A 25612-nucleotide genomic window follows, 5' to 3' on the forward strand; every position below is an offset into this window, starting at 1 on the left:
TTTGGCAAGTAGCCGTGTACTAAGCGGGATCATGTATAGAACGCCGGTCATTATTGGGAAAATAAGTCCCTTCAGGGCGGAGCAAGATCCTGTTCGCCCTGTCGGGACTTAGTTTCCCAATAATGACCGGCGTTCTATACATTATCCCTTACTTATTACTTACATTATTATTAGAAATTTAAATGAAACAAAAATGAAATGACAACGCATAACACAGAAATTATTATTTACAATTAATTACAAAAAAATAAAGCTTAATCATTGGCCTCATCTCACCTGTGAGCTAAACTATTACTATTTAGAATGTATAAACTATATGGACTTCTCTTTCATGTCATTACACTATATTTTTGCTGTCCAAGTGAAATTGATTGCCTGTCACTTTAAGGCCGTGGCGACCCGTGAGGCTTGATGGCGTTGTTGTGCATTTTGTTTTCCATGTCATTTGTTAAAATAAATGCTCAAAAGCATAACAACTCGAAGAAAATCTATCTTGGATTATAGGAGAACTTAACCATAAACTCAAACAAATGTGATTTCCTGTGAAATCCCTGACTGCGCCTTCAATGTTAGCCTACTATTATTTGTTGACATCAAACCTGGAGAGCAACGAACGGCAGCTGTTCCCGAAGTTCACTTGTTTTTTTGTTTTTTTTAAATTAGGCGACTGTTTTTGCAGCTGATGAATACATAGTAGGGGAAACACTGCCAACATTATCTGTGCAGCTTGAGTGGGCTCAGTTTCTTGCGCGCATGCATGCACAGACATTGATTGTACACTTATAGCAATTTCACCCAGATTTATGCCTCTATATTTGATGACACTAAATCAGCAAGTATTTCAAGATCGGGGAAACTTTTGTTTACTTTTCCTATTGGGCCACGATTCCATGATCAGTTGTTCCACAAATTACAATAACAGGTGACAGAAACACAAGGAATAATTTAACTCTGATGCTCCACAGACCAGTCTCTTCATCATGGACTGGCCCACAGTTTGAGAAACACTGGGCTACTCCATCACAAAAAGTCATTGTAAAAGGCCAACTGACTTGTTCTTGTGACTTGTGACTTGTTCTTTCAGGAAGGTTCTTTAAGAAAGATCCTGACATTCACCATAGTACAGACAAGCCAACTAGTTGATAGATGTTTTTGCCCCTAGCTGTGTGGTGTGCTAATAGTTAATAATCACAATCAGTGCAGATAACGCTGGTTTTGCCATCTCACCTGCTCCATATTTTTGTTGTACGTGTCCTTGGCTCCAGCAATAGCTGCAAGATTGTTTGCTTCAGCTGTTGCCTATGTGTAAAGCGACACACCACAAAAGTATTGTCATAACATCTTGCCATATAACTCCAAAATATGAATACAAAATATTCAACCCTCCAGGGCAAAACGTGAATTGGGTGAATTTTTCAAAACGTACTTATTGTGTTGATTAAAAATAAATTAATTCATTAAAGGCAATAAAAAAAAAGTCTTTCCAATGATGCAAAACATTTTGAAATGCATAAGCTATGAATTTTTGAAAAATGAGTTTAAACTATTGAAATGTGGATGCAACACTATCAAATGATGCTGAAATTTACATTAGTACATTTTAGCATACACAATGTATTTCTCCATGTACCTCAACTTGTGACTTCCGACTGGTTTTGCCTTGGTGGGTCAGATAAACAATATACAAAAATATCACTGATAAGAGACATGTTCAAACCAACCTGTAACATTGACTTAGGATGTGGCAGTTCTTCTCCTTGGTATATCTTCATATAAGCCTTATGAAAGTAAATATATGTATATATTGATGACAAACATGATGGCAAACATGATCTGAAAGAAATTCGGAAAAAGACCACTCACTTTAAAATATTGTACAAGATCTCTACAAGTGACTTTGGATCCACTGATCTCCTTCTCAACAAGGTTTTCAGGGGCCAGTAGTAATGGAACAAGGTTGATCAGCTCCTTTTTAAACTCGTGATCAATATCTGTTGGGAATGGAGAAAACTAAGTGATGCGGTCATGATCTAATGCCCCCACAAAACAGTAAAAACCTCACATTAGGACACTTCTATAGAAACACATTTGCATGGTATATGCATGAAAGTATACACTTGGACTATCTAATCCCAGTCAGTGTGGCTTTCTGATAATATTCATAAAATAGGAATGGACCTTACAGTTGCTACAGCTGAGAAAATGGCAAAAATCCACAGAGATGACAACAATCGATAACTACAAGTCTCTGCTATATGCTTTTTCTCCAACAGCGACAGCTGCAAACAATGCATTCTAACAAGAAAAGATAAACAGTGGCTCAAACTTTTCTATTTTTTAACAATCCTTCGTCCTCCACAATCTGCAGATTACTTTGTAATATTTTCAACAGAAAAAATCAGCAGCCATTAGTGCTCAAGCCTCAGGGGGCTTACACATAGGAAGCAACATGTGCTGCACTCGCCAGTAGGTTGCCTTGGGTTGAGCAAATGGCCCAAAGATTTGTGTTGTGTTTGCTGCTGGGCGCTGCAATGCGGTGAACTTTGACCACAGCATGCGCAAGAGCAGCCGAGTAGCAAGCTGCCGCTTGTGCTGCACTTTACTCGGCTTTTTTCCCCATTGAAATGGAAGTTGAAACATTTACACACAGTTCCATCACGCGCTCTGCAGTTGAACATTAGGTAGATGGCTGCTGTAGCTGGCGAACAAACTTGCAAGCATGTATCAGGCCTATTTCTTAAAGAAATAAATTTACAAAAGATTCTCCCTCGAAAGGTCCACAAAATGTAAAAGAACATTCATGGAGTGGTCTGAACTATTCTACTTTTGGGCAGCCGTGGCCTACTGGTTAGCGCTTCGGACTTGTAACCGGAGGGTTACCGGTTCGAACCACGACCAGTAGGCACGGCTGAAGTGCCCTTGAGCAAGGCACCTAACCCCTCACTGCTCCCCGAGCGCCGCTGTTGTTGCAGGCAGCTCACTGCGCTGGGATTAGTGTGTGCTTCACCTCACTGTGTGTTCACTGTGTGCTGAGTGTGTTTCACTAATTCACGGATTGGGATAAATGCAGAGACCAAATTTCCCTCACGGGATCAAAAGAGTATATATACTTATACTTCTAATCACCATTTTCAATTGTTGACACATATTATTTGTTATAAAACACAGGGGCAGGGTAGAACTACCATTGAGTCTGCCATCAAAGTTGGGGTTTGTGGCAACTTTGAGGCCTGGGTGAGGCAGCAGGAAGCAGCTGATGTTTGAGAAGCAGGAGTGTATGTGTTTCCTGACATTCTGCAGCTCTTCATGCTGGTTTTGTTTCACCTGGTAGACATCAAGAGGAGATTTTACTCAACATATTAACTTGAATAAAACAACAATTGAATAAGGTGCTTAATATTATGCTACCTGAAGCCTTTTCTCTAGAAATGTCTTTCCTCCCTCGAGGCCATAAGCATGTTCATAGGGGTAACTCCAGTCTCTTATGAGGAACACCAGGGACTGTCGAAAGAAAAAGGGTGTTATTGTAACATATCAAGATATTGTAGATAGTTACCAACTATTACATAGTTGTTTTTGTTAGTGTACCATTAGAAAGATGGAGAGATATGACCCGGCCAAGGGTTGGGAAGGTTACATTTAAAATGTATCCCACTACAAAATACAAGGCCTAAAATGTATTTTGTAATGTAAAACGTATTCCGATAGATTACTCAAAGTGAGTAACATATTCTGAATACTTTGGATTACATCACCATTGTATTATAATTTATTAGCAGTGGATGAAACAGTTATGTGAGGTTATGTAAAGTTGTAACACGTAAGGGATAATGTATAGAACGCCGGTCATTATTGGGAAAATAAGTCCCGAAGTAATGACCGGCGTTCAATACATGATCCCGCTTATTACACGGCTACTTGCCAAAACGAAACAATAAACTCCCCACGATATGACTCTTTAGCCTACATAGCCTAGGCTATAGCCTATTTGTTACCGTTCATCGTGGCTTTTGCTGAGAAACAAATAGTTTACAACAACACACGCTGAACTTGAATCAAACATTCTTTAGAACACAGCTGATCAACCGTCTGCTTTTCACTTTTGAATGAAGTTCCAGTAGTTGCGGAGTGATATGAAAAACCTGAATTAGAAGCACAAACTCCGTTGCCATTGACAGCAGTCATTCTTTTTTTCAGAGGTCCTCTAGTCGAAAATAATTACCGCTAGAACTTTGGGAAATCCCATTCAAGTCAATGGAGTGTTCTACTTGCATTGTGAAGAGCCGTGTAATAATATACAAATACAGGTATACACAGATTTTGTTATGAATTTGAACAGATCAATGGGAGTTACATGCCTTTTTGCAGAACACTCAAATAAGGAGAACCTATACTGTCCTAAAACATGCTGGCTGAATGCAAAACTAATATCACGTTAGGCATTAGCTTTTCCCTTAAGGCTATCGATTATAACACATGGGGGAAGAGAAAGGAACCACTTGAGAGATACCTCAGAACCTACATAGTTGGGTTAAAAATATCTGACGTTGAGTTTTGAAAAACCTTGGCCTACATGTTATAACAATATAACAAGTAATCCCATCAATTGATTAGTGTAACTGTATTTCACCCATTTAAATTGTAACTGTATTTATATACAGTTACTCATATTTTGTATTTTAAATATGCAATCCCGTTATATCCTATTCCATTACTTCCCAACACTGACCCTGGCAATCCACACCCAGGTGAGAATGTAGCACACTTAGCACATTAGAGGCATATCTCACCCTCATTCTATTCTCTAGGTCAGAAGACATAAGCAGTCTCAGCATAGCATGCTTGATTATTAGAAGTTATTAAATAATGAAAAGGGCAAATTCACCAACTAAGTTGAGCATTCCACTTATTGACTGGATAAGTTACTGTAACTGTTCCATCCACTTCTTTAGAAAGGTTCTATAGGAATCAAATAAGCATTTGTACACCATTCATCTTCTTTGTATCCTAAAACAGTCAAATCACTGCTGGTGTCAGCTGTTGCTATTTATGAGGACATCAAAAACACGCATTTGTAAAGGGCTAAAGGGCTTATGATGATTAGTCTGTCTTTGAGCGACCTTAAGTTCATGATAATTCATTTAATCATCATATTATAAGTAAGTCATGGCCTCAGACTTTTTCACACCTCTAGCTGACTACTGGTAAGCTGGTAGTGGTGCAACCTCTGTGCAAAACTAGTTAGGATGTTGTGAAACACTGTGCTGAAAGGGGTTTGAAAACTTGAAAATCATGAATCATACTTGAAATGGTTTTAAATAGACTTCTTCCATGGCAAGTCTTCCATATTCTGTAAAAAGCTGTGAAACAAAACAAGTTTAAGTTTTGTGTTATTCTTTTTATACAGTACAGCATACACATACTTAAGCAATATGACACGAGTGGGAGTGGGGTTGGTAAAGGATATCGCCACAGCTGTAATTCTGCCGTAGGCACGAGGCCGAAGGCAATTACAGCCATGGCAATATCCTTTACTAACTCTACAACCACGAGTGTCATATTACTTTCATACAACAGTTCCGTTTAGTGTTGCACGGTGTATCGATACTAAAAAGGTACCACGATGCCTTCACGCAAAAAACGATACGATTTCCGACGTTTTTAGAATCGATACTTTATTAAAATAATAACGTTCTGTGTCTGTGTGAACTGCTGCTCTCTGCTCCTTGCACGCATCTAGGCAAGTGGGCGTGTCAAGCAGGCAGCTCTGAGTGAGTGCGCAGCAACGTCAACATAGTTCTTTGCCGACAGTCCTCGGCCTTGTGGATAAAACAAAAGGTGATGTGAAATCTGGACTGGAATTATTGCGGATACATCGCGAATAGTGAAGGCAAGCCATCAGGTACACAGAGGCCCGTTTGTAAAATATGTTTCAAAGTCATTTAAAAGCAGTAGGCCTAGGCTACACATGGAACTTGGCTAAACACCTCACAGACATCCCAACATTTTTAAAGAGTTCAAAGAACGACAGGTTAACGAATATGCTATAGAAAACACAACTACATGGTTAGTGCCAAGTTCTTCTCTTCTGTTTTAGTCTAGCCTAAGTGAAACGAGTATGGTTCTCTGGGATAAACCGAACCTTCCTTCATCAATGAATTTTGACGAGATAACGAGCTGTAATCATTTTGACGAGACATAACGAGCTGTAATCATAGGGTGCTAACGTGATGAAAGCGCAATGTTCACGCCAGAATAACATTACCAACACTACCAAACAATCTATTTCACGTTCGGTGAGTACTACTGGTAATATTTGTCATGGCATGTAGACTGCAATTTGTTCAATAATTATTGCCCAGATGTAGGATAGGCTACCCGAAATGCGCTAATTAAAGCCCACAGCATATATTACCACCAAAGCGTGTTGAGTCCTAATAATAATAGCGGCTTATTGTTACGTGGTAGCAAATCATGTTATCAAAGAAATAGATGTAATGTAGAAATGCACACAGATATATTGCAACAGGTAATGGTGTAGGCCTATCTGACGAAGATCTGGGTGGTTGGAACGTCGTACTTATACACTGGGCGCAAAGAAGACCATCCTCACATTTTCCCTTTGCAACTGTCAAAGAAATCCCATAAACACGGGAAGGCCTAGGGTAGCCTATACTGTACATCAGATGGCCTAAAGATTAGGCCCCTCTGCATAGCATTCAGTGATTTGCATGCAGTATTTTCAACACTGACCTTGATCTAGCCTAGTTTGGCTATTTAAAGCTACTTTATTGCCAAAACACAACACAATGTAAATGAACTATAACAAACAATAAAGGATTTAATCACACAAAGTAGGCCTACTATTTTACTGACTATAAAAAATAATAATTATGTAGTAAGTTTAGAAGTTTAGAACCCAGAATTGACCTGCACACCACACAAGTGCACCGAATTCAACACAAATGACTCAATACACTTGGAGGAGGTACGAGTCCTTTTTTTTCAGATATCTTAGTATTTCGCCTTAGTATCGATCATCGTGATATTTATGGCAGGTATCGTATCGAAGTCATAATTTCGGTATCGTGACAACACTAGTTCCGTTACCAACTACAGTGTTTCCCACAGAATTGGATTCAATTTATGGCGGTAGCTGACTTGGACAACGAGGGGGGGGGGGGGGGTATTAAGATCGTCTTGGTAGTGTATAGGTCTAATTGAGTGCCTGTCACTTTAAGACGTTCGTGAGGGAACCCTTGCAATTGTAACACTGCTGATGATGTGTGGATGCAATTCATAACGTTTTCTACATAGTTAAAATAAAGGTTCGTACTTCTCCTTGGGACAAGCACTTTTGAATTTTGGAAAACACTTTTCCATTTACATCGAGATTTTGCAAACATTCAGTGTCAAGAGTCAATAAAATGAGTCCTTCAACGAAATTGACAAGCAGCTGTAAGTAGGCTAAGCATGCTAAATTCGACATCCAAACAGTATTCTAACGTTAGCTTTGAGATACTGCTTGATTGCATAACTTAAAGGAGAATTCCGGTGTGATTTTGACCTAAAGTGTTTTGAAACATGATACCGAGTGTGAACGTATGTCTCATAGCCCATCTCGGCTTGTCCCCTGCACTCCGAAATCTGGCGCTAGTTAGCCGATGCTACCAACAAGGCGGTCAATGGTGGTGCCTCGGCATCGGCATAGCCATGCAAATAAATCACTGTTTTACACCATTTACGAGGCTCAATGTATCTCCACACTTCATTGGTAGACTTCCCGAGGGCCCTGACATTTAAAACGAGACATTGAGAACTTTGAAAAAGCACTGGTAGTTTACTTACAAGAAGATTTATACAGACAGTATCTTCTCGAAGTTTAGCGTTTGCAGCCATCTTGAATTTAGTCACGATAAGTCGAGCGACGAGTAAGAATGAACAGGTATGATAAGGGATCAGATTCCAAAAATAATTCCGTGGAAATGCATGGATTCCAGTTGCTGCTACTGGAAGAAACTGTAATCCATGCATTTCCACAGAATTATTTTTGGAATCTGATCCCTTATCACAGTGATTCTTAAACTAGGGGTCGCCAAAAACTTCCGTGGGGTCGCCAATTATTTTCTGTATTCAGTCTGAAATTATTATTAGGTGAAACAAAGGAAAATATTGGCCTTTTCTGCCTTTTTCTTATTTACATGCAGTTAAGAGAAGAGAGAGAAATGTTTTCGTCTTTCAACGAGATCTGGTTCAGCCTATGGGCTACTGGTCCGCTGATAGAAACAATGTAACTATCTGCTCCCACTATGCAAACTCAACTTGTTCCCGCTATTTTAAGTAAAACAAAACAAAAGACATAGCCTACTAGCCAAAATGGACAGGTGGCTGCTTAAAAAATTGAACAAAAGCTCGGAAGTGCCATCTACCAGTGCGTCTACTCCTCCGTGATCCTCAGATGGGACAAGTCTACAGGCCGGTGAGAATAAAAAACAAACGGCGCGTCGGCTTTATCAGAAAGAATTTCTGAAATATGCATTCACTTGCCAAGTTAAAGATAACCTCGACCACCCACAATGTGTGATTTGCGGCGATGTTCTGGCGAATGAGAGCTTAAAACCTGTCAAAATGAAATGACATCTCAAAATACAGATGTCGGCTCAGCACCGTAGAGGAAAATCTCCGTGTCACCGTATGCAGCATTCCTCCTAGAATTAACTTGCTATGTTCACGGAAGCATGCCCACCCTTCCCATTGAAATTGTTAAAAATAGTAAACCAGAAAAGGGAAATAAAAAAATATTGTTATTGTTATCGCATAAATATAATTAATGTAACGTTGTAGGCCTAATGCTGCATGTGTATGTGTATGTGTGTATGCGTGCTTGTGTGTGTGTGCGCTACGCACATAGCGCTCTGATCTGATATGGCGGCAGCCTACACTTGTTTAATCGTGATTGTTTGGTTTTCTCGGTTCTTGTTCATATGGAGTAAATAAAACAAATGACTTTGCTTTCTAGTTTTTGCTTGATTTAGTTGTTAACGTTTGAGGGGGGTATTTGAGTAAGGACTTAGAATGGGTTTGGGGAAAGTGGGGTCGCCAGACCTCGCCATACTTTTTTGTGGGGTCGCCAGACAAAAAGTTTAAGAACCACTGCCTTATCATACCTGTTCATTCTTACTCGTCGCTCGACTTATCGTGACTAAATTCAAGATGGCTGCAAACGCTAAACTTCGTGAAGATACTGTCTGTATAAATCGTCTTGTAAGTAAACTACCAGTGCTTTTTCAAAGTAAATGGTGTAAAACAGTGATTTATTTGCATGGCTATGCCGATGCCGAGGCACCACCATTGACCGCCTTGTTGGTAGCATTGGCTAACTAGCGCCAGATTTCGGAGTGCAGGGGACAAGCCGAGATGGGTTATGAGACATACGTTCACACTCGGTATCATGTTTCAAAACACTTTAGGTCAAAATCACACCGGAATTCTCCTTTAACTTAGTTTAGTCTCTTCAATGTAGCCTACTATGTTGTGATAAGACCTTAGCAGAGTTAACTTCAATGCAGCAGTTTTGAACAAATTTGCGCAGCATGGTCACGATGCTAAGCGGATTTAATAGCAATTTAGCCAGACGTCTTCTATGCAATGCTTCTATGTGGCAACAACAATCGTGAATATTTTGGTAAATGCACGTGCAGGGGCAGCAGGCTACGAGAGAGAGCGGGGCGGGGCAAGGAAAGGCTGCGTGCGTAAAAAGCGCAGCTCAATGGCAATGCAAGGATTTGATCTTATATTTAATTTAAATTAAATTAAACATAGAATATTAATGTGTGGCGGCCGATTTTGATTTCGTGGCGCCCCACCACAGATTAGTCAATGTATGGGAAACACTGAACTAATTTATCTAATTTACTAAACTAATTTAAGATACAAAATTGTGTTTTCTATAATTTGTTTAGATTTTTGTTAGTTCATCCTCCGCCCACAAAAATAATTATAATCTTAGCCTTGGTGTTTCCCGTCGCCAAGCAACGTAACACCACTTGAGAGTCAACTTCAGTGAGAAGCAAACTCGAAAAAATAATGGAGGATGGTGGAGCTAACTCATAGATGGTAGTATTTCTGTAACAAATAAGTTTAGGGGTTTGTGCCCTTATATTTTATAAAAGTCAGCGAGAAATAAGCACTATTAAATCTAAAAACTATGTCTGAGCTCATGTACAATCTATCTGCCAGCCACCTACTTTGCGTTAGCATGTTAGCAAGCAACTACCTGCGCCTTGTTTAACCAGCGCTGTCTTTTGTAGCTGGATCAATCACATACGTTTTTCAATAGGCCAAATTTGAGTGCCGCCACAGGCCAATCGTGGCTTAGTAACCCGTAACTAGGCACGGGAGGCCTGGCAAGCTTTCGAGTTTTGCAATGTTAACCTATGGACACTGACGGCCTGTGGGTCATTAAGGGCACTTATTTGGATGTGTGGTGCCCTAACCCACGTAAAAACAGTGAAATAACATGTTGCACTATAGAAACATGATATAATATGGAACACATATTGTTCTAACTATAAAAAATGGCATATTGCATGATATATTTTCATAACCGAGAGATACGTGCTTCACGATGACGGCAAAAAGTTGTTAACAGATATGTAGGCCTATAGCCCGTCAGCAATCTATCCAAAATAACACCTATAATCATATGTTGTCAAATATTGAAGTTGCGGGAAGTACATAGCTTAAACTGTATGTTTCTTTCACCACTCATGCCGGTTTCATTCGTACTGGCCAGGAGGGACGAATGAAACACGCACATTCAACTTCTGCTTAAATAACTCATGAATGGTTTTGTTCAGAGCTGAAAATGCAACTGTATTTGACAGAGGACAGATGTAGGTTGCTAGTGACAAAATATCAGCTTTCAGTGTGGTACGATGTCTTTGTAAGCGACATTTCATTAAAAAGTCCCGGTTCTCCCCCTATGTAATAGACGCAGGGTGCAGGGTGCGAAAGTTTGACTTTTCGCATACCAGTCGTTCATCTGGTAGAGGAGGCGGGACTGGCTTTCTTGTCTCTGATGACTGGAGGTTTACTCAGTTGCTGCCTGCTCAGAACCACAACTCATTTGAATATCATGCCATCATCATAACTGAGCCCTACAAATTATACTTGGTGGTTATTTATTGCCCTCCAGGACAACTTGGCAGCTTTGTGAATGAGTTAGACATTCTACTGTCTGCTATTCTAATGGATACATGTCCATTATTAATCCTTGGAGACTTTAATGTTCATTTGGATAACTCGTCTTCAGTTGACTTCCTGTCCCCTACTCACCTCATTTAATATCACACATGTCCACAGTCCTCCTACTCACAAGGCTGGTAAGGATCTTGATATAATTCTGCTACGTAACTGTACTCTGTGTTTCCCATACATTGACTAATCTGTGGCGGGCCGCCATAAAATCTACAGTGGCCGCCACACAATAATATTATATAATATGTTTTACTATTTAAATTAGATACAATTCTTTCATTGAGCTGTGCTTTTCACGCACACAGCCTTTCCTTGCCCCGCCCCTCTCTATCTCATAACGGATCTGGATAGCTCCTCATCCTACTGTTTCGTTCCGGCGTAAACTCAGAAGCTTTTTTCTACTTTCAAGTCTCTTCTCAATCCACCACCCCCGCCAACACCTACTTCACTGTCAGCAGATGACTTTGCAACATTTTTCACTGAAAAAGTTGCTAAAATAATTGCTCAGTTTGATGAACCTAACAGATGCTGTGTCTCCACATTAAAAAGTCTCTGCACTTACTCGATCTGCTCCCTGCTATCTTATGCCAAATCCCATAACCATAACGTTCTCTTGACATAATTAACTCAGAAGACACAAATTTGATCTCTCCCCTTTCTGTTGTGCTTTTGTGCAGTGTCATTGTCATCGACCTTGTGATTTCAAATATTGCTATTCAAACAACAAATATAACAAGCATTTTCATTATTAACAGAAACATTAGTATTTTATACCTGAAGGTGCTGAAGATCATCTTCCTGTACATTTTGTGACAAATTATATACCTGAAAGACAATTGACAAAATTACAAGTTTAAAAACAAAAACACACTTCAGGATCAATACAAAAAGTGATTTACATCTAGTATTTAATTTCATTAATAACATACTAACAACATACTAAACACTACAATGAAATTACACATGTATTCCAAAATATCTGATAAGTGCAAAAATCATTTGTATTACCATCACGCTATCAAAACGGAAACTTCTCTAAACACCTAAACAGTGGGGGCATGTTACAAAGAAAATGGCATTTTGACAATTGTACAAAATGTATGGTATTTGAACTGTGCTTTCATGCCTTACAAAGTTAACAAAATGTAATTGTCTGTGTTAATGTTAAGTTGATGGTATGAAATAACACAGAGAAAAAGCAAAATTAATGACATCCCAGACTAGTGGTGATAGTGGTAGATCAATTCTTGAAGGTGTAGTCTTTCATTATAAATACCTCAGCACACTAGCTTTGTAGTATACAGACAGGGCAGACAGCTAACAGTGTTACACTTGTCCACACTAGTATTTTTAGACCTTTTTTCCATGACTAAAACAAGATTAAGACAAGGCAACACCGACTGTGATGATATCAACATGAAATATCGTTAATGAGATAAGACAAGATACGACTAAAATGTATTTTTGTAAACTAAAACTTATTTTTCGTTGACAAAAAATAGGAGACAATTGTATTTTACCCTAAATAAAGCTACTATATAAATATCCCAATGATTTAAAACCAATAAATATTTAAATTATTTAAATTCAAACCTCTTAAACTGAATCACACAAGAGTTGGACAGGGGTTAGTGCTGGGCGGTATGACCAAAAATGTATATCACGGTATTTTTAAAAATTCTTACGGTTTCACGGTATATGACGGTATTTTTTTTTTTCATGCATAATCAGATGTTCACAGCATTTTCTACAGGTTGAGAGAGGAATTGCTGCAGTACATTGACTAAGGATGGTCTATTTTACTGTCATGATGTAGAATAACTCCACACTAGTGGTAGGCTAATGCAGTTTTGCATGGCCCCAGAAAATGATGCTGTTTACAAAGAGCCACTCATGATACTAATGAAGAATCTAATCAGAATGCAAAGACAATTGCAGTCAAAATACAGAACTTTTACTGTGCAAATTTCACAAACATCTTGTATAAAACCAATACAAAAAGTAGTGCAACTTGCAATAATTATACTTTTTTGAAAATTATACAATTTAAAATAAAACCTCTCTGCTAATATGCTTACTAGCTTTCTAACTAGCCAGCTAGTATTGCTCAGTGCATGTCTATAACATGCTTTACTTGCTATCTGGATAATTTCAGCGAATATTCTTAAGGTGAGATGAATGATAAGAACATTAAACTTCACTGTGTTCGATGGGTTGCTAACGAACGACATCACCTACTAGCCAGCTAGTTACAGCTGTTGAACAATCTCAATAGAATTTTCGTGACGGTAAATCCCTTTCAATGCAGTATCCATTAACGTTGTTCCTTAACTAAAGAAACAATTGAAACACCCTTAAATAAACCCCCTACCTAAAGAGAAATTAAGCCTTAAGGGTCATACTTCAGGGGAAAAAGTAGGTGTTTTGTGTTTACCCTCACTATGCCTCGCAGTGGCACCATATGTGCGTGTGAAAAAAGTCCCATCTGAAACATACCTGTCAACATTTATCTTTCCAAAAACGGGAGTTTTTTTTCGGGGGGGGGGGGGGGGGGTCAGTGTTTATACCGGATCTGTGTTTGCATATTTAATACGTTTCATACACGTGTTTCAACACTGCATTTCGGTCGTTGCTTTTACCTTACCATTACCTTACACATGCCAGTTATATCCACCAGCTGCCTGCCTGCAGCCTACTTCCAAAACTCCAAAGCTGGTTGCTGTCAGATTTGGTTCCGAGGGAACAAGTTCAGTGTATCAACAACACTCAATAACAGTTTATGTGATGTGTTAATCAATTAAATTCCCAACAATTTCACAACAGCTAGTTCTGGAGTAGGCCCTCATCTAGCCCGCTTGCTTACGACGAGACTCAGGCTGCGCAGTTGGCATCCGCTTCCTTATTTGGGTTTTGGGTTGCCAGGTTATAGCCTATGACAAAACGGTTGAAATTGAAACTAAGTGATCGTGTATGTGTAGGGTGTATTTCATACACAATCTGGCAACCTGAATGCATCAATGATTTTAAAATGAAGTTTGATGGCCATGCAAATTACGGGAGTTTTCCGGGAGAAATAACAAAACGGGAGGGTGCTGGGAGATGACCTTGAAATACGGGAGAAACCCGGGAAAAACGGGAGTGTTGACAGGTATGCTGTCAAATAGGCCTATCAGAAACATGCCTTAATGTTATTGTGTGGTTTACATGATGTTAGTGGTAGGCTAACGTTATCCACATCCACATGAAGTTGTCTTGTTAGCCTGCCATGAGCTTCGGTTCGGTTCGCTAGGCAAAACATTAACAAAAAAGTTCGTTTTGGTGCACTGATGACAGTCAGGATAATTTCTAACTAGCCAGCTAGTATTGCTCAGTGCATGTCTATAACATGCTTTACTTGCTATCTGGATAATTTCAGCGAATATTCTTAAGGTGAGATGAATGATAAGAACATTAAACTTCACTGTGTTCGATGGGTTGCTAACGACCTCACCTACTAGCCAGCTAGTTACAGCTGTTGAACAATCTCAATAGAATTTTCGTGACGGTAAATCCCTTTCAATGCAGTATCCATTAACGTTGTTCCTTAACTAAAGAAACAATTGAAACACCCTTAAATAAACCCCCTACCTAAAGAGAAATTAAGCCTTAAGGGTCATACTTCAGGGGAAAAAGTAGGTGTTTTGTGTTTACCCTCACTATGCCTCGCAGTGGCACCATATGTGCGTGTGAAAAAAGTCCCATCTGAAACATACCTGTCAACATTTATCTTTCCAAAAACGGGAGTTTTTTTTCGGGGGGGGGTCAGTGTTTATACCGGATCTGTGTTTGCATATTTAATACGTTTCATACACGTGTTTCAACACTGCATTTCGGTCGTTGCTTTTACCTTACCATTACCTTACACATGCCAGTTATATCCACCAGCTGCCTGCCTGCAGCCTACTTCCAAAACTCCAAAGCTGCTTGCTGTCAGATTTGGTTCCGAGGGAACAAGCTCAGTGTATCAACAACACTCAATAACAGTTTATGTGATGTGTTAATCAATTAAATTCCCAACAATTTCACAACAGCTAGTTCTGGAGTAGGCCCTCATCTAGCCCGCTTGCTTACGACGAGACTCAGGCTGCGCAGTTGGCATCCGCTTCCTTATTTGGGTTTTGGGTTGCCAGGTTATAGCCTATGACAAAACGGTTGAAATTGAAACTAAGTGATCGTGTATGTGTAGGGTGTATTTCATACACAATCTGGCAACCTGAATGCATCAATGATTTTAAAATGAAGTTTGATGGCCATGCAAATTACGGGAGTTTTCCGGGAGAAATAACAAAACGGGAGGGTGCTGGGAGAGGACCTTGAAATACGGGAGAAACCCGGGAAAAACGGGAGTGTTGACAGGTATGCTGTCAAATAGGCCTATCAGAAACATGCCTTAATGTTATTGTGTGGTTTACATGATGTTAGTGGTAGGCTAACGTTAACTTCATGTGGATGTGGATGTCTTGTTAGCCTGCCATGAGCTTCGGTTCGGTTCGCTAGGCAAAACATTAACAAAAAAGTTCGTTTTGGTGCACTGATGACAGTCAGGATAATTTCTAACTAGCCAGCTAGTATTGCTCAGTGCATGTCTATAACATGCTTTACTTGCTATCTGGATAATTTCAGCGAATATTCTTAAGGTGAGATGAATGATAAGAACATTAAACTTCACTGTGTTCGATGGGTTGCTAACGACCTCACCTACTAGCCAGCTAGTTACAGCTGTTGAACAATCTCAATAGAATTTTCGTGACGGTAAATCCCTTTCAATGCAGTATCCATTAACGTTGTTCCTTAACTAAAGAAACAATTGAAACACCCTTAAATAAACCCCCTACCTAAAGAGAAATTAAGCTTTAAGGGTCATACTTCAGGGGAAAAAGTAGGTGTTTTGTGTTTACCCTCACTATGCCTCGCAGTGGCACCATGTGTGCGTGTGAAAAAAGTCCCATCTGAAACACTGTCGCGCGGCGCAGCGTTCCCAAACGCTGTGTAATAAAATACACCGGTATGGCAGTATATTAAAAATTCATATCATAACGAAAATATACACCGGTATACGGTGTGAACCGGTATACCGCCCAGCACTAACAGGGGTTGTCAAAAAATAATGCAATAATACATCTGTATCTTTCAGCCATGTACCAAAAGATACAAAGACACAAATTTGTCCATTAAAGGAATTATCCGGAGTAAAATGCACTTTAGATCAATTTACGGATGATTGGGAGTACATACGTTGAGTTGACATCCCAATCGTGTCATTCGGATGTGTTTTAAGAAAGTTTGATGTAACCGTTTTTAGTCAAAACTCGTTAGCGTGGAAGTGAGAAGGGCATATTATTTCGCCGCTACAAAACGCTATTTTTATACCTCTTCTACAGTTCCAAACAACATTACACTTACGTGGTAGTGAGTAGAGGGTCCCTAAGGCCAAACCGAAGTATCCCGAGGTCTTTATGTGGTCGGATAGAGTCCAGAATGAATTTCATCAAGCCAGTACCTTTCCGGAAATGTTGTCATCTTTGCTGCCATCTTTAGGGGAAAGTCCGTAGGAGTCAATTGCCAAGTGTGCTGTGGAAATTCACAATTTCGTCGCCGTTTAAAAAAAAAAAAAAAAGACATAGTCCAGTATTTCTTTTGAAATTGAAATGAAGTTGTATGGTTTTTTTTAAACGGCGAAGAAATTGTGAACTTTCCCCTAAAGATGGCAGCAAAGATGACAACATTTCCGGAAAGGTACTGGCTTGATGAAATTCATTCTGGACTCTCTATCTCTACTCACTACCACGTAAGTGTAATGTTGTTTGGAACTGTAGAAGAGGTATAAAAATAGCGTTTTGTAGCGGCGAAATAATATGCCCTTCTCACTTCCACGCTAACGAGTTTTGACTAAAAACGGTAACATTGAACTTTCTTAAAACACATCCGAATGACATGATTTGGATGTCAACTCAACGTATGTACTCCCAATCATCCGTAAATTGATCTAAAGTGTATTTTACTCCGGATAATTCCTTTAAAGAAAGAAAGAAGGAAATTTAAAATGCAAAACAAAATTAACAAGATGACAGTCACCTGAACAGAGCTGATCATGGTACTCAAAGCGAAAAGAGTAGCACAGTCCTTAATAGTGGACTGACTGTCAAAGGCTCCCTGTGTGTCAATAAGCAAAACAGCAACCTATGGCAGACAAAAGGAACAAGATCCACCATTCTCAGCATCAATTACTGATGAGTAGTTACGTCATTATTATTTGTAAAATGATGTCATACAAAAAAAATTCTCACTACACATTTAACACTACATTACACATTTCTTACATAAAACACCATACATACAACACACAAATTTTACTACCTTGTTTCCATCAGGTTTCTCCACTACAAACACTTCACTCCATGCGAGGATGCCTGTGGTTTCACGCTCACAACCTCCTCTCCAGCTGAAGCCTGTAAGGGGCTCATCATTCCCTCCAAGCCAGAAATCTGACTTCTATAGTCAAAAAGGATGGATTGATATGAGAAGTATTACACATTTTAACTAGAAAATGTAATTCCTCGGAATTACCAGTGCATGAAAATGCAAAAAAGATATTAACATAAAATGCAAAAACAAACTTTAATTTGGAAACAGTTGTGGGCAGAGGAAACAGTTGGCGGGTGTCATAGGAGTCATTTCGGAATTCAACAATGCACACATTGGAAGCACTTACTCACTTTGCATTTTTGGCATGAACCACATCCCGTTGTGTTCGTCTTAGGGAGGTCCACATCCCTACCAAATTTTGTGTGTGGGGGTAAAATTATTTGCTGACCACAAGACTCAGTGACATAAGGGGGCGCTATGGAGTCCCTGGGCCACACCTGGGGAAAAATCTCTGGCCCTGAATAGACACTGTAAGGGATGATATGGGTGCCAAAGTTCATGAGTTTTCACCCATGGTAACCATTGATTTTAGCCTACCAACCAGGCATGACACGACAGGTTCGGGCTTAATTTCTATCATTTCACGCGGGCTCGGGCTTGCACTTCGCCTTGCGCGGTAGGGTAAATGAGCGGTCAGGTGATTTAGCTGCGAGAAAGATGCAAAAATGGATGCTGAGGAGGTGAAACGGAGGCTGGCCTCTGGCATTTACGTTTTAGTTGCACCGGCAAAGAAAGCAAAGTCTGAGGTGTGGAAAACCTCCAAAGCTGGCACAAGAACTAATTAATGTCGGGGCTGCGTATGGGAGGGTTCCCGCAAACTTCAGAGTGCTGATATGTTATGATGTCGAGCTACAGCTCTACTTGTGGCAAGTGTGTTCGGTGTTGTGAGTTATGCTACGATCTGAGATGCGTTCCACACGACATGTCAATGTATTATCTCGTTCTGTGTTATAAGGATGCTGTCTCTTTAATGACGCGAACCTTGATTGTTGAGATCACGGGTGGCGTCATGTTCGTTTTAAATTTTTTTGCATGAATGAATAAACGACACGCCGTTGCGCTACCAATGTGAGACACTCTCTTCACTTCATTTATTGAAATTTCCACAATGCCATAATAGTCAGAGTCTGGACTAGTCTACTACGCTTAGCTGAGCTCCCCCCGCTTAGCTCTGTGTAATATTGAATTACTGCAAAAGTCTAAGTAGCCTGTTTATTTATTTATTTATTTATTTTTCTGTTTAACATCCAAAGACAGTCATTGTACTTCTCAAGAGTTAATAACATTACAGTGAGCCGTTTGAGGCGGGAGACCAAAATTAAAGGAAAATTCTGTTTTTTAGCACTTTAAGGCCCTTTTCTGGTTTGTTTTGGATGAACCAGAGTGGTGGACACCGAAATTTTGACGATTGGTCCTGTCTCGACTTTTCTGACTCATTTTGAATCGCCTTTTCACTTCTCAGGGTTGCTGGCAATGGGCATACTGTAGTAGGCTACTCAAACATGTCCTAAAACAACCCTTAACGTTCGTTTTCAAAACTGTGCAACTCACCGAGTGGTTAGTGGAGTTCGTTGACTATTAAAAGCAAATATATCGGCGCAATGTATGATTCGTATTTGAACCTGAAGCATAGACAGTGGCGCAGCATGCAATGAGTCTTCCAACAGAAATCAATGGGATTTTACAAAATGCCAAATAAAAGACGACAGAAACTGTATTTCGCTACGCTACTTGTTTTGGAACATCAACGAACACCACTAACCACTCGGTGAGTTGCACAGTTTTGAAAACGAACGTTAAGGGTTGTTTTAGGACATGTTTGAGTAGCCTACTACAGTATGCCCATTGCCAGCCACCCTGAGAAGTGAAAAGGCGATTCAAAACGAGTCAGAAAAGTCGAGACAGGACCAATCGTCAAAATTTTGGTGTCCACCACTCTAGTTCATCCAAAACAAACCAGAAAAGGGCCTTAAAGTGCTAAAAACTGGAATTTTCCTTTAAATAGGCAGTCAATAGTAAAATGACTCGTCGACTAAAAACACCTTGGCCTTAACACCTCTGGTTCGGGCATTGTGACTTCTCAATGGAGCGACTCCAAACAAAATTTTCCGAACTCAAATATAAATGCAAGTGTTCCACATTCAAAGTATGTCTAAGTAAAGTTATGTTTGAATCATGGTGATGGTACATTTCAAGCATCTTGACAAAGCAGTAAGTCACAGTAAGTTACTGTTGTTAGTCACAGTAAGTTACTGTTGTTTCAGTAAGTCACAGTAAGTTACTTACCTGGTTATACATGTACCGGAGCATGAAATCCAACAGGAAGGACTTGCCCTTACGAAAAGCTCCAGCAACAGACACCACTACAACGTTGAGGTCTCGGATGTTTTCCTGCAGCAGGATCCGCTCCAGGGTAACCTCGTCTAAAACAAACTCATGATCATCCTCGTTGGCCACCACAACCTGGACCGGCTCAGCCATCTTCTGTTCTTCTACGAAGGGCATTGCATCGCCGTCACACAGAACTTTTAGGCCTTTCTGAATGGACATGTCCTGAACTCCATGTACATCTGAAAAAGGAAACAAAAATAATTACAATGTCCTGACTATTTAATTCACTACTCAGGCCTTTAAATCCAAACAGACACCAAAGTAAGTTAATAAGATAAGTAAAAATGAGAACACATTTCTATTTCTAAAAAGATTTGCAGCAGCTGAAAGATGATTAGTGTATTCCAGGGCTATTCATATAGTTAGTAATGGGGGCCAGTTCATGAAACGTATCACAACTCGTGTCAACTTTGTCCAGACAAATTCGGCTAGAAATATGAATGATCACTTTAGCAGCTGTAATACAATTAAATTATTTCCAAGAAACTGCAAAGTGTGCTTGCTCAGGTGTGGTTCACCAACGGGAGCAAGAGAAGGACATGGTCTGCACACTGTATATGGGCTCCAAGAAATACTTTATTTATTCTAAAAAGGGAAGACCTATTGTTTTGCAGGCATCAGTTCACTCACAAGATTTCGAGATCTCTTTTCTAAAACCGCATGTTACCTCTCTACCATCGTTCGTATGTTTTCTAGACCTGTTGATCTCCAAAGATGGTGATACACTGAAAACTGACCTTCATTAAAAACGAATTTTGGGAATTTTTCCCCTGAATTTTGCACGGGAAAAGTTACCACCCCACTCCCTTAAAACGTAGTTTACCTATTAGTCAATTCAATTGAATGCGACGCATAGCTCCAATCAAGATTATGCAGTACAGCGCACTGTCCAAACGTTTCAGAGAAAGAGACTATGCAGAATGCTGGATCCAAAGTGATGCAGACAGATTTAAAAATGCGAAAAAAACTCAACACGTTGATTAAAAGAGCTGGCTCTGTAATTGGAAGTACACTTGAACCCCTAGAGTTAGTTGTTGAAAGAAGGATCAATTTATGGAACACACCTCACATCCACTGAACACTGACTGGTCAGACAACAGTGTTTTCAGCTGGAGGTTGCTCCAACTTCGCTGTAACAAGGACCGTTAGAAAATCATTCCTACCCACTGCCATAACTATTTATAACAACTCCCCTTTGTGCTGTGAGTACGGTTGGGTATCCACCACTGGCTAAACGGCAGGGCTCTACACTAAAAAAAATTTCCAGGAGCACTTGTGCGCCCAAGTCAAAAAAATTAGGAGCACAGACAAAAATTTGGGCGCACAGTCAGTTCTGTACTTAACTTACACATAATCTAACATTACACTGCAGCTAACAGTTAAACATGCCAGTGCACCAATTGCGAAGATTAAGAATGACTGACAACATTTAGACTACAGGAAACAAGATTTTAAAGATCATTGGCTACTTTATTTTCAGTCTGTTCTATTTTCCTACATTTTGTTAATGCAAAATAATATAATACATTGCCATATTTGCATTTAGCCTGTATATCAAGTATCCTGCCAAATGCAGGCTAATTTATTTATTTGTGAATCCATCTGTAGCTAATCCAAATATGCCCATGGTGACCTATCTGACTGTATACTGCCTAATACTACTACTAAAACAGTCCATTTTCTCTTCCACAAAACCCAACATAGTCTAATCTTGGATATATTTTTTTTTCTACTTTTATTTTTTATTTGAAATATCTGCGTTGATGGGGGCAGTAGGCAAACGTTAGGCCTACTTTCGTTTTGCACTTCAGCTTGTGTTCGGTGTAAACAAACAAGCATGCGTGGAAGCCTGGAGTTGTCAGTAGCGTTCTACCTTTGAATAAAATGGGAGTATTACGGGAGGCTACTTTTGTGCCTGTTCGCTACAGCTATATTTTGCATATTGCAGCCAATAAGTCAACTGGGCTAAAAGGCATGTTAGGTTACCTTTCCTTCTCTCACTACATTCTCAGAATCTCATCCTGTTCCTCCTATATCCGATGAATTCAGTGGATAGAATAACTAATTTCTTCAATCTTTGCATTTGGCTGGCTAATCTAACTTTCTGCTTTTTCTGCGCGCTCTTGGATTTGATAGAAGCGACTACTAGCGAGTCACAACGCAAAACTGCTGACGTTGATGGGAGGTGTAGTTTTTATGCTGCATTCGCGACATGATTCTATGGTTTGCACCAGTAATGTTTCTCGATGTTGTGGTGTATTTTGTAGACAAACATTGACATGGTTAGAAGTCATTCGCACCAGTGCGACTAAATATTTTTTTGCACTCGCACGCCTTCATTTTTACTCGCATGTGCGAGTGTAATGGGCGCACTGTAGAGCCCTGCTAAACAGTGCCTGAACCAGTTCTTTTTTTGCAACAAAATGTTCTAAAGCATGAATTGCTTTTTTTTATTGATAAGACAAATTTGAACATGAAATTGAACTGTTATATTCCATTTACTATCATTGCTTCTACGCATAATACATTTAAATGTTAAAACAGCTTGCACACATAAGCTCTGCTTTCAAGTTTACCCAGTGTAGGCGGCTTGCCATAAGGTATGTTAAATGGCTTGCCATAAAACTGCCAGGTCATGGACAACAGCATTTGCAAGCAACCTAATCTAATGTCAGGGACTCTGCTTTCAAGTTCATTCAAATGCTTCAAGAAATGTCAAGTCTTCCCCATAACATGCAATAGTTTTGAACATGTTACATGCCGGTGTTGAAGTGTTTAGGATCCCAGCGCTACTGGGTATTTTTTAACAGCAACTAAGCTTATGTGCTAACAGGAGCCCCTGTCAGCTGATGAGCTTAACTAGAGTTAACGTACGGAGATGGTTCCGTAGCCTCTTTGTCAGCCACAAGATAATCCAACCGCACATTTTTTTCCACCGGTTCCCGAAGGCAATTACAGGTGCGCACATTGCCATCAAAGTCCATCAAACATCGCCAGGTTGCACCACAGACTGTCAAGGAGATCAGTGATGGCCGTGTCCACATCTGGAAGCAAATCCCCCAGGACACCGTTCGACGTCTCATTAGGAGCATGACCCAACGTCTTCAAGCATGTGGGGGCCATACGAACTACTGAGTACCACTTTGAAGGCAAAATCGACTAGCCTGCCACGTAACTCCTTTGTCTTCATTAACATTCCCAGTAGAATTCTCAATCTTTTTGGCCTCTATGTGTCCAGTTACACAGTCTGTCTGTTCTTAGTCTTGGATTTTGTGAAATACATTTCTAAATAGTCCGGTGCGACTTATATATGTTTTTTTTTCTTCTTCATGACACATTTTTTGACTGATGCGACTTACACTCCGGAGTGACTTACAGTCCGAAAAATACAGTAACTTTGCTTGCAGCTAACATTATAGCGTTCACACACTAATCATCCTTGAGACCTTCTTTTCTGATAGGTAGGCTAAACTGCATGAAACACTGCAATATAACATGATAGCCAGTTGGTAGGTGTATGGTATATGGTAGTTGGTAGGAGTTCACTGTATCTTACATACTGTCATTATTCAACTATTGCAAGGTAAGCACAGCATAGGCCTTAACCCCCCCCCTTTTTTTTTAAAGGGTTATAAGATCTTTTTAAAAAGTTTCTGCAACTTTTTTAAGGAAATCTTCCATGCCACTAAACCTCAAAATGTTTCAATAGCAGAAAAAAACAAATACCCTTCATTTAGTATGCTTACAACTGGCTTAAAAACACAAAGTCCTTGAAACTCTGCACGTGGCTAATATTAACAACACCAGGGATCAAGGTTCAGTGCTCAGAACAGCAATGTGTTAGGTCATAACTCCAAGCTGTAAGCAGTTACAGCCAAAACAAGCTTCATAATTCTACTATTCTTAACTGGGCTAACAGATATTCCTTACAGAAGAATGTCAAGTTTTCTAAAGAAAACACAGTCTACCAGGAAATTCAAAGAATGCCATAGAGGCAATGGAAATGGCCATTAATCTATTAGAATTTTTCACAACAGGATTTAAGAGCATCTGTTAAATATCTTCAAAAATGCAAAAATGTGACGAGTAGGCTAGTTTCTAGCAAATAAAAAATAAAACAAAACAAAAAATAGCAATATCAGCCCAAGGCGGCACATTATGAAGAGCTAACTTTCCAGTTAAATAATAAGTATGCAAAGCAGACATATCACACTAATTAATCCTGAGGACGAGTAACATTCATCTGCGTGGCAAAATCATATATTGCACAAAAAACGTTGCAATAGTCGTGGTCATGACATCAATCAATCGGATGAAGAGCAATTCATTTTCTACTAACGTTAGCGTTACAGATAGCTAACGTTAGATAGCTTTGCCCGACTGAGGAATGCCACTGGTTAGCTATCAACATCACTTAACATTGTAGCCTACTGTAACCTACTCTGCTTAGAACCGTCAAGATACTGAAGATAATATCCACACATGGAAATTCCCAATAACATGGCATTATGCGCAACATTTGACAAAATACAATATCATAAAATACAAAACCAATTCCAATCTGCTTTACCTTCAGCTATAGATATATACCGACCGACCTAGCTAGCCACCACCAAGCAACTCAGCAATCCCCGGAGCATCAAACGGTGAATACCAAAAAGGCATCAGCCCAAACGTTCAGAACCACTTTGAACCTAATTGTATAGATCAGCAGCACCAAGCATTTAATAGTTACCTTACAGTTTAATAGCTACCTTCGTCCAAGACAAGGTTTTTGCAGTTATTATCACAGTAATTCCTGTGCTTCAACCTGCTCTCCTCCTCCGCCATCTTGACCTGTTCAAAACAATGAAGAAAAAAACCAACTGACGTCAACAGCCCATGCATCTCCCCCTTGTAGCCTACTCGAGTCCAAGACGTCCAGGACTGTGATTGGCGCCTGGCGATTTTTTTGCACAGTCTAGAACTAGTAGCCTGATTTGTTCAATCTAGATCATATTTCTTACCTGGGGATCTTTTAATCTTAATGGACCCTGTGCCATTACAAGTGAATGAGTGGGCTTTAAAGTATGTCATAGCTTAGGTTTAGGCCTGTAGGCCTACATCAAATGTTTACATTAAATGTTTTTGCATTATAGACAGGGCAAAACCTACAACGATTTCATTGTTGTATCACAGATAGATAATGAGATAGTCATTTGTATATTTGAGTATTAGCAGATATGATAGTAGGCCTGCCATGTATGCCTGGTCATAAGTTGGATGTAGGTACTTAGACATGTCTTCTGGCCTCAACATATTCACATTTTATCAAATGGTTATACAAAATCATACGTACATAATAATGTTGCATATCTGAAGTTCGAAGATCGAAGATGTAGTATGCAAATTAGGAAAATCAAAATGTTTATTGCCAATGAATTAGTTCTTCTTTATAAGTAGGCCTACATCATATCAAAGAGAATATTGATATTAGTTCACCAGATTAGTCTAGATA

The 25612-nt window shown here is 39.6% G+C and overlaps 1 protein-coding gene across 3 annotated transcripts in view; it reads right to left on the reverse strand.

The window, feature by feature from the left end:
* Positions 1–24965, reverse strand: part of LOC143135122 (atlastin-2) — a 41174-nt gene extending 16209 nt beyond the window's left edge. For all 3 annotated transcript variants that reach the window (XM_076295861.1, XM_076295856.1, XM_076295846.1), the window contains exons 1-11: positions 24870–24965; positions 20011–20294; positions 17656–17790; positions 17374–17478; positions 12034–12084; positions 5304–5360; positions 3409–3501; positions 3186–3324; positions 1864–1991; positions 1722–1778; positions 1228–1299 (exon numbers count right to left, since the gene is read on the reverse strand). In XM_076295861.1, coding sequence (XP_076151976.1) covers positions 1228–1299; positions 1722–1778; positions 1864–1991; positions 3186–3324; positions 3409–3501; positions 5304–5360; positions 12034–12084; positions 17374–17478; positions 17656–17790; positions 20011–20294; positions 24870–24945 — 1197 coding nt within the window. In that variant the 5' untranslated portion in view covers positions 24946–24965. The remainder of the gene's footprint in view (positions 1–1227; positions 1300–1721; positions 1779–1863; positions 1992–3185; positions 3325–3408; positions 3502–5303; positions 5361–12033; positions 12085–17373; positions 17479–17655; positions 17791–20010; positions 20295–24869) is intronic.
* Positions 24966–25612: the final 647 nt, after the last annotated feature.

The sequence above is a fragment of the Alosa pseudoharengus genome, unplaced genomic scaffold (assembly GCF_046254945.1).
Source record: "Alosa pseudoharengus isolate Yale_2024_CS ecotype anadromous, Long Island Sound unplaced genomic scaffold, YU_APseudo_1.1 YU_APseudo_1.1_scf_1, whole genome shotgun sequence".
Taxonomy (NCBI): Eukaryota; Metazoa; Chordata; class Actinopteri; order Clupeiformes; family Clupeidae; genus Alosa; species Alosa pseudoharengus.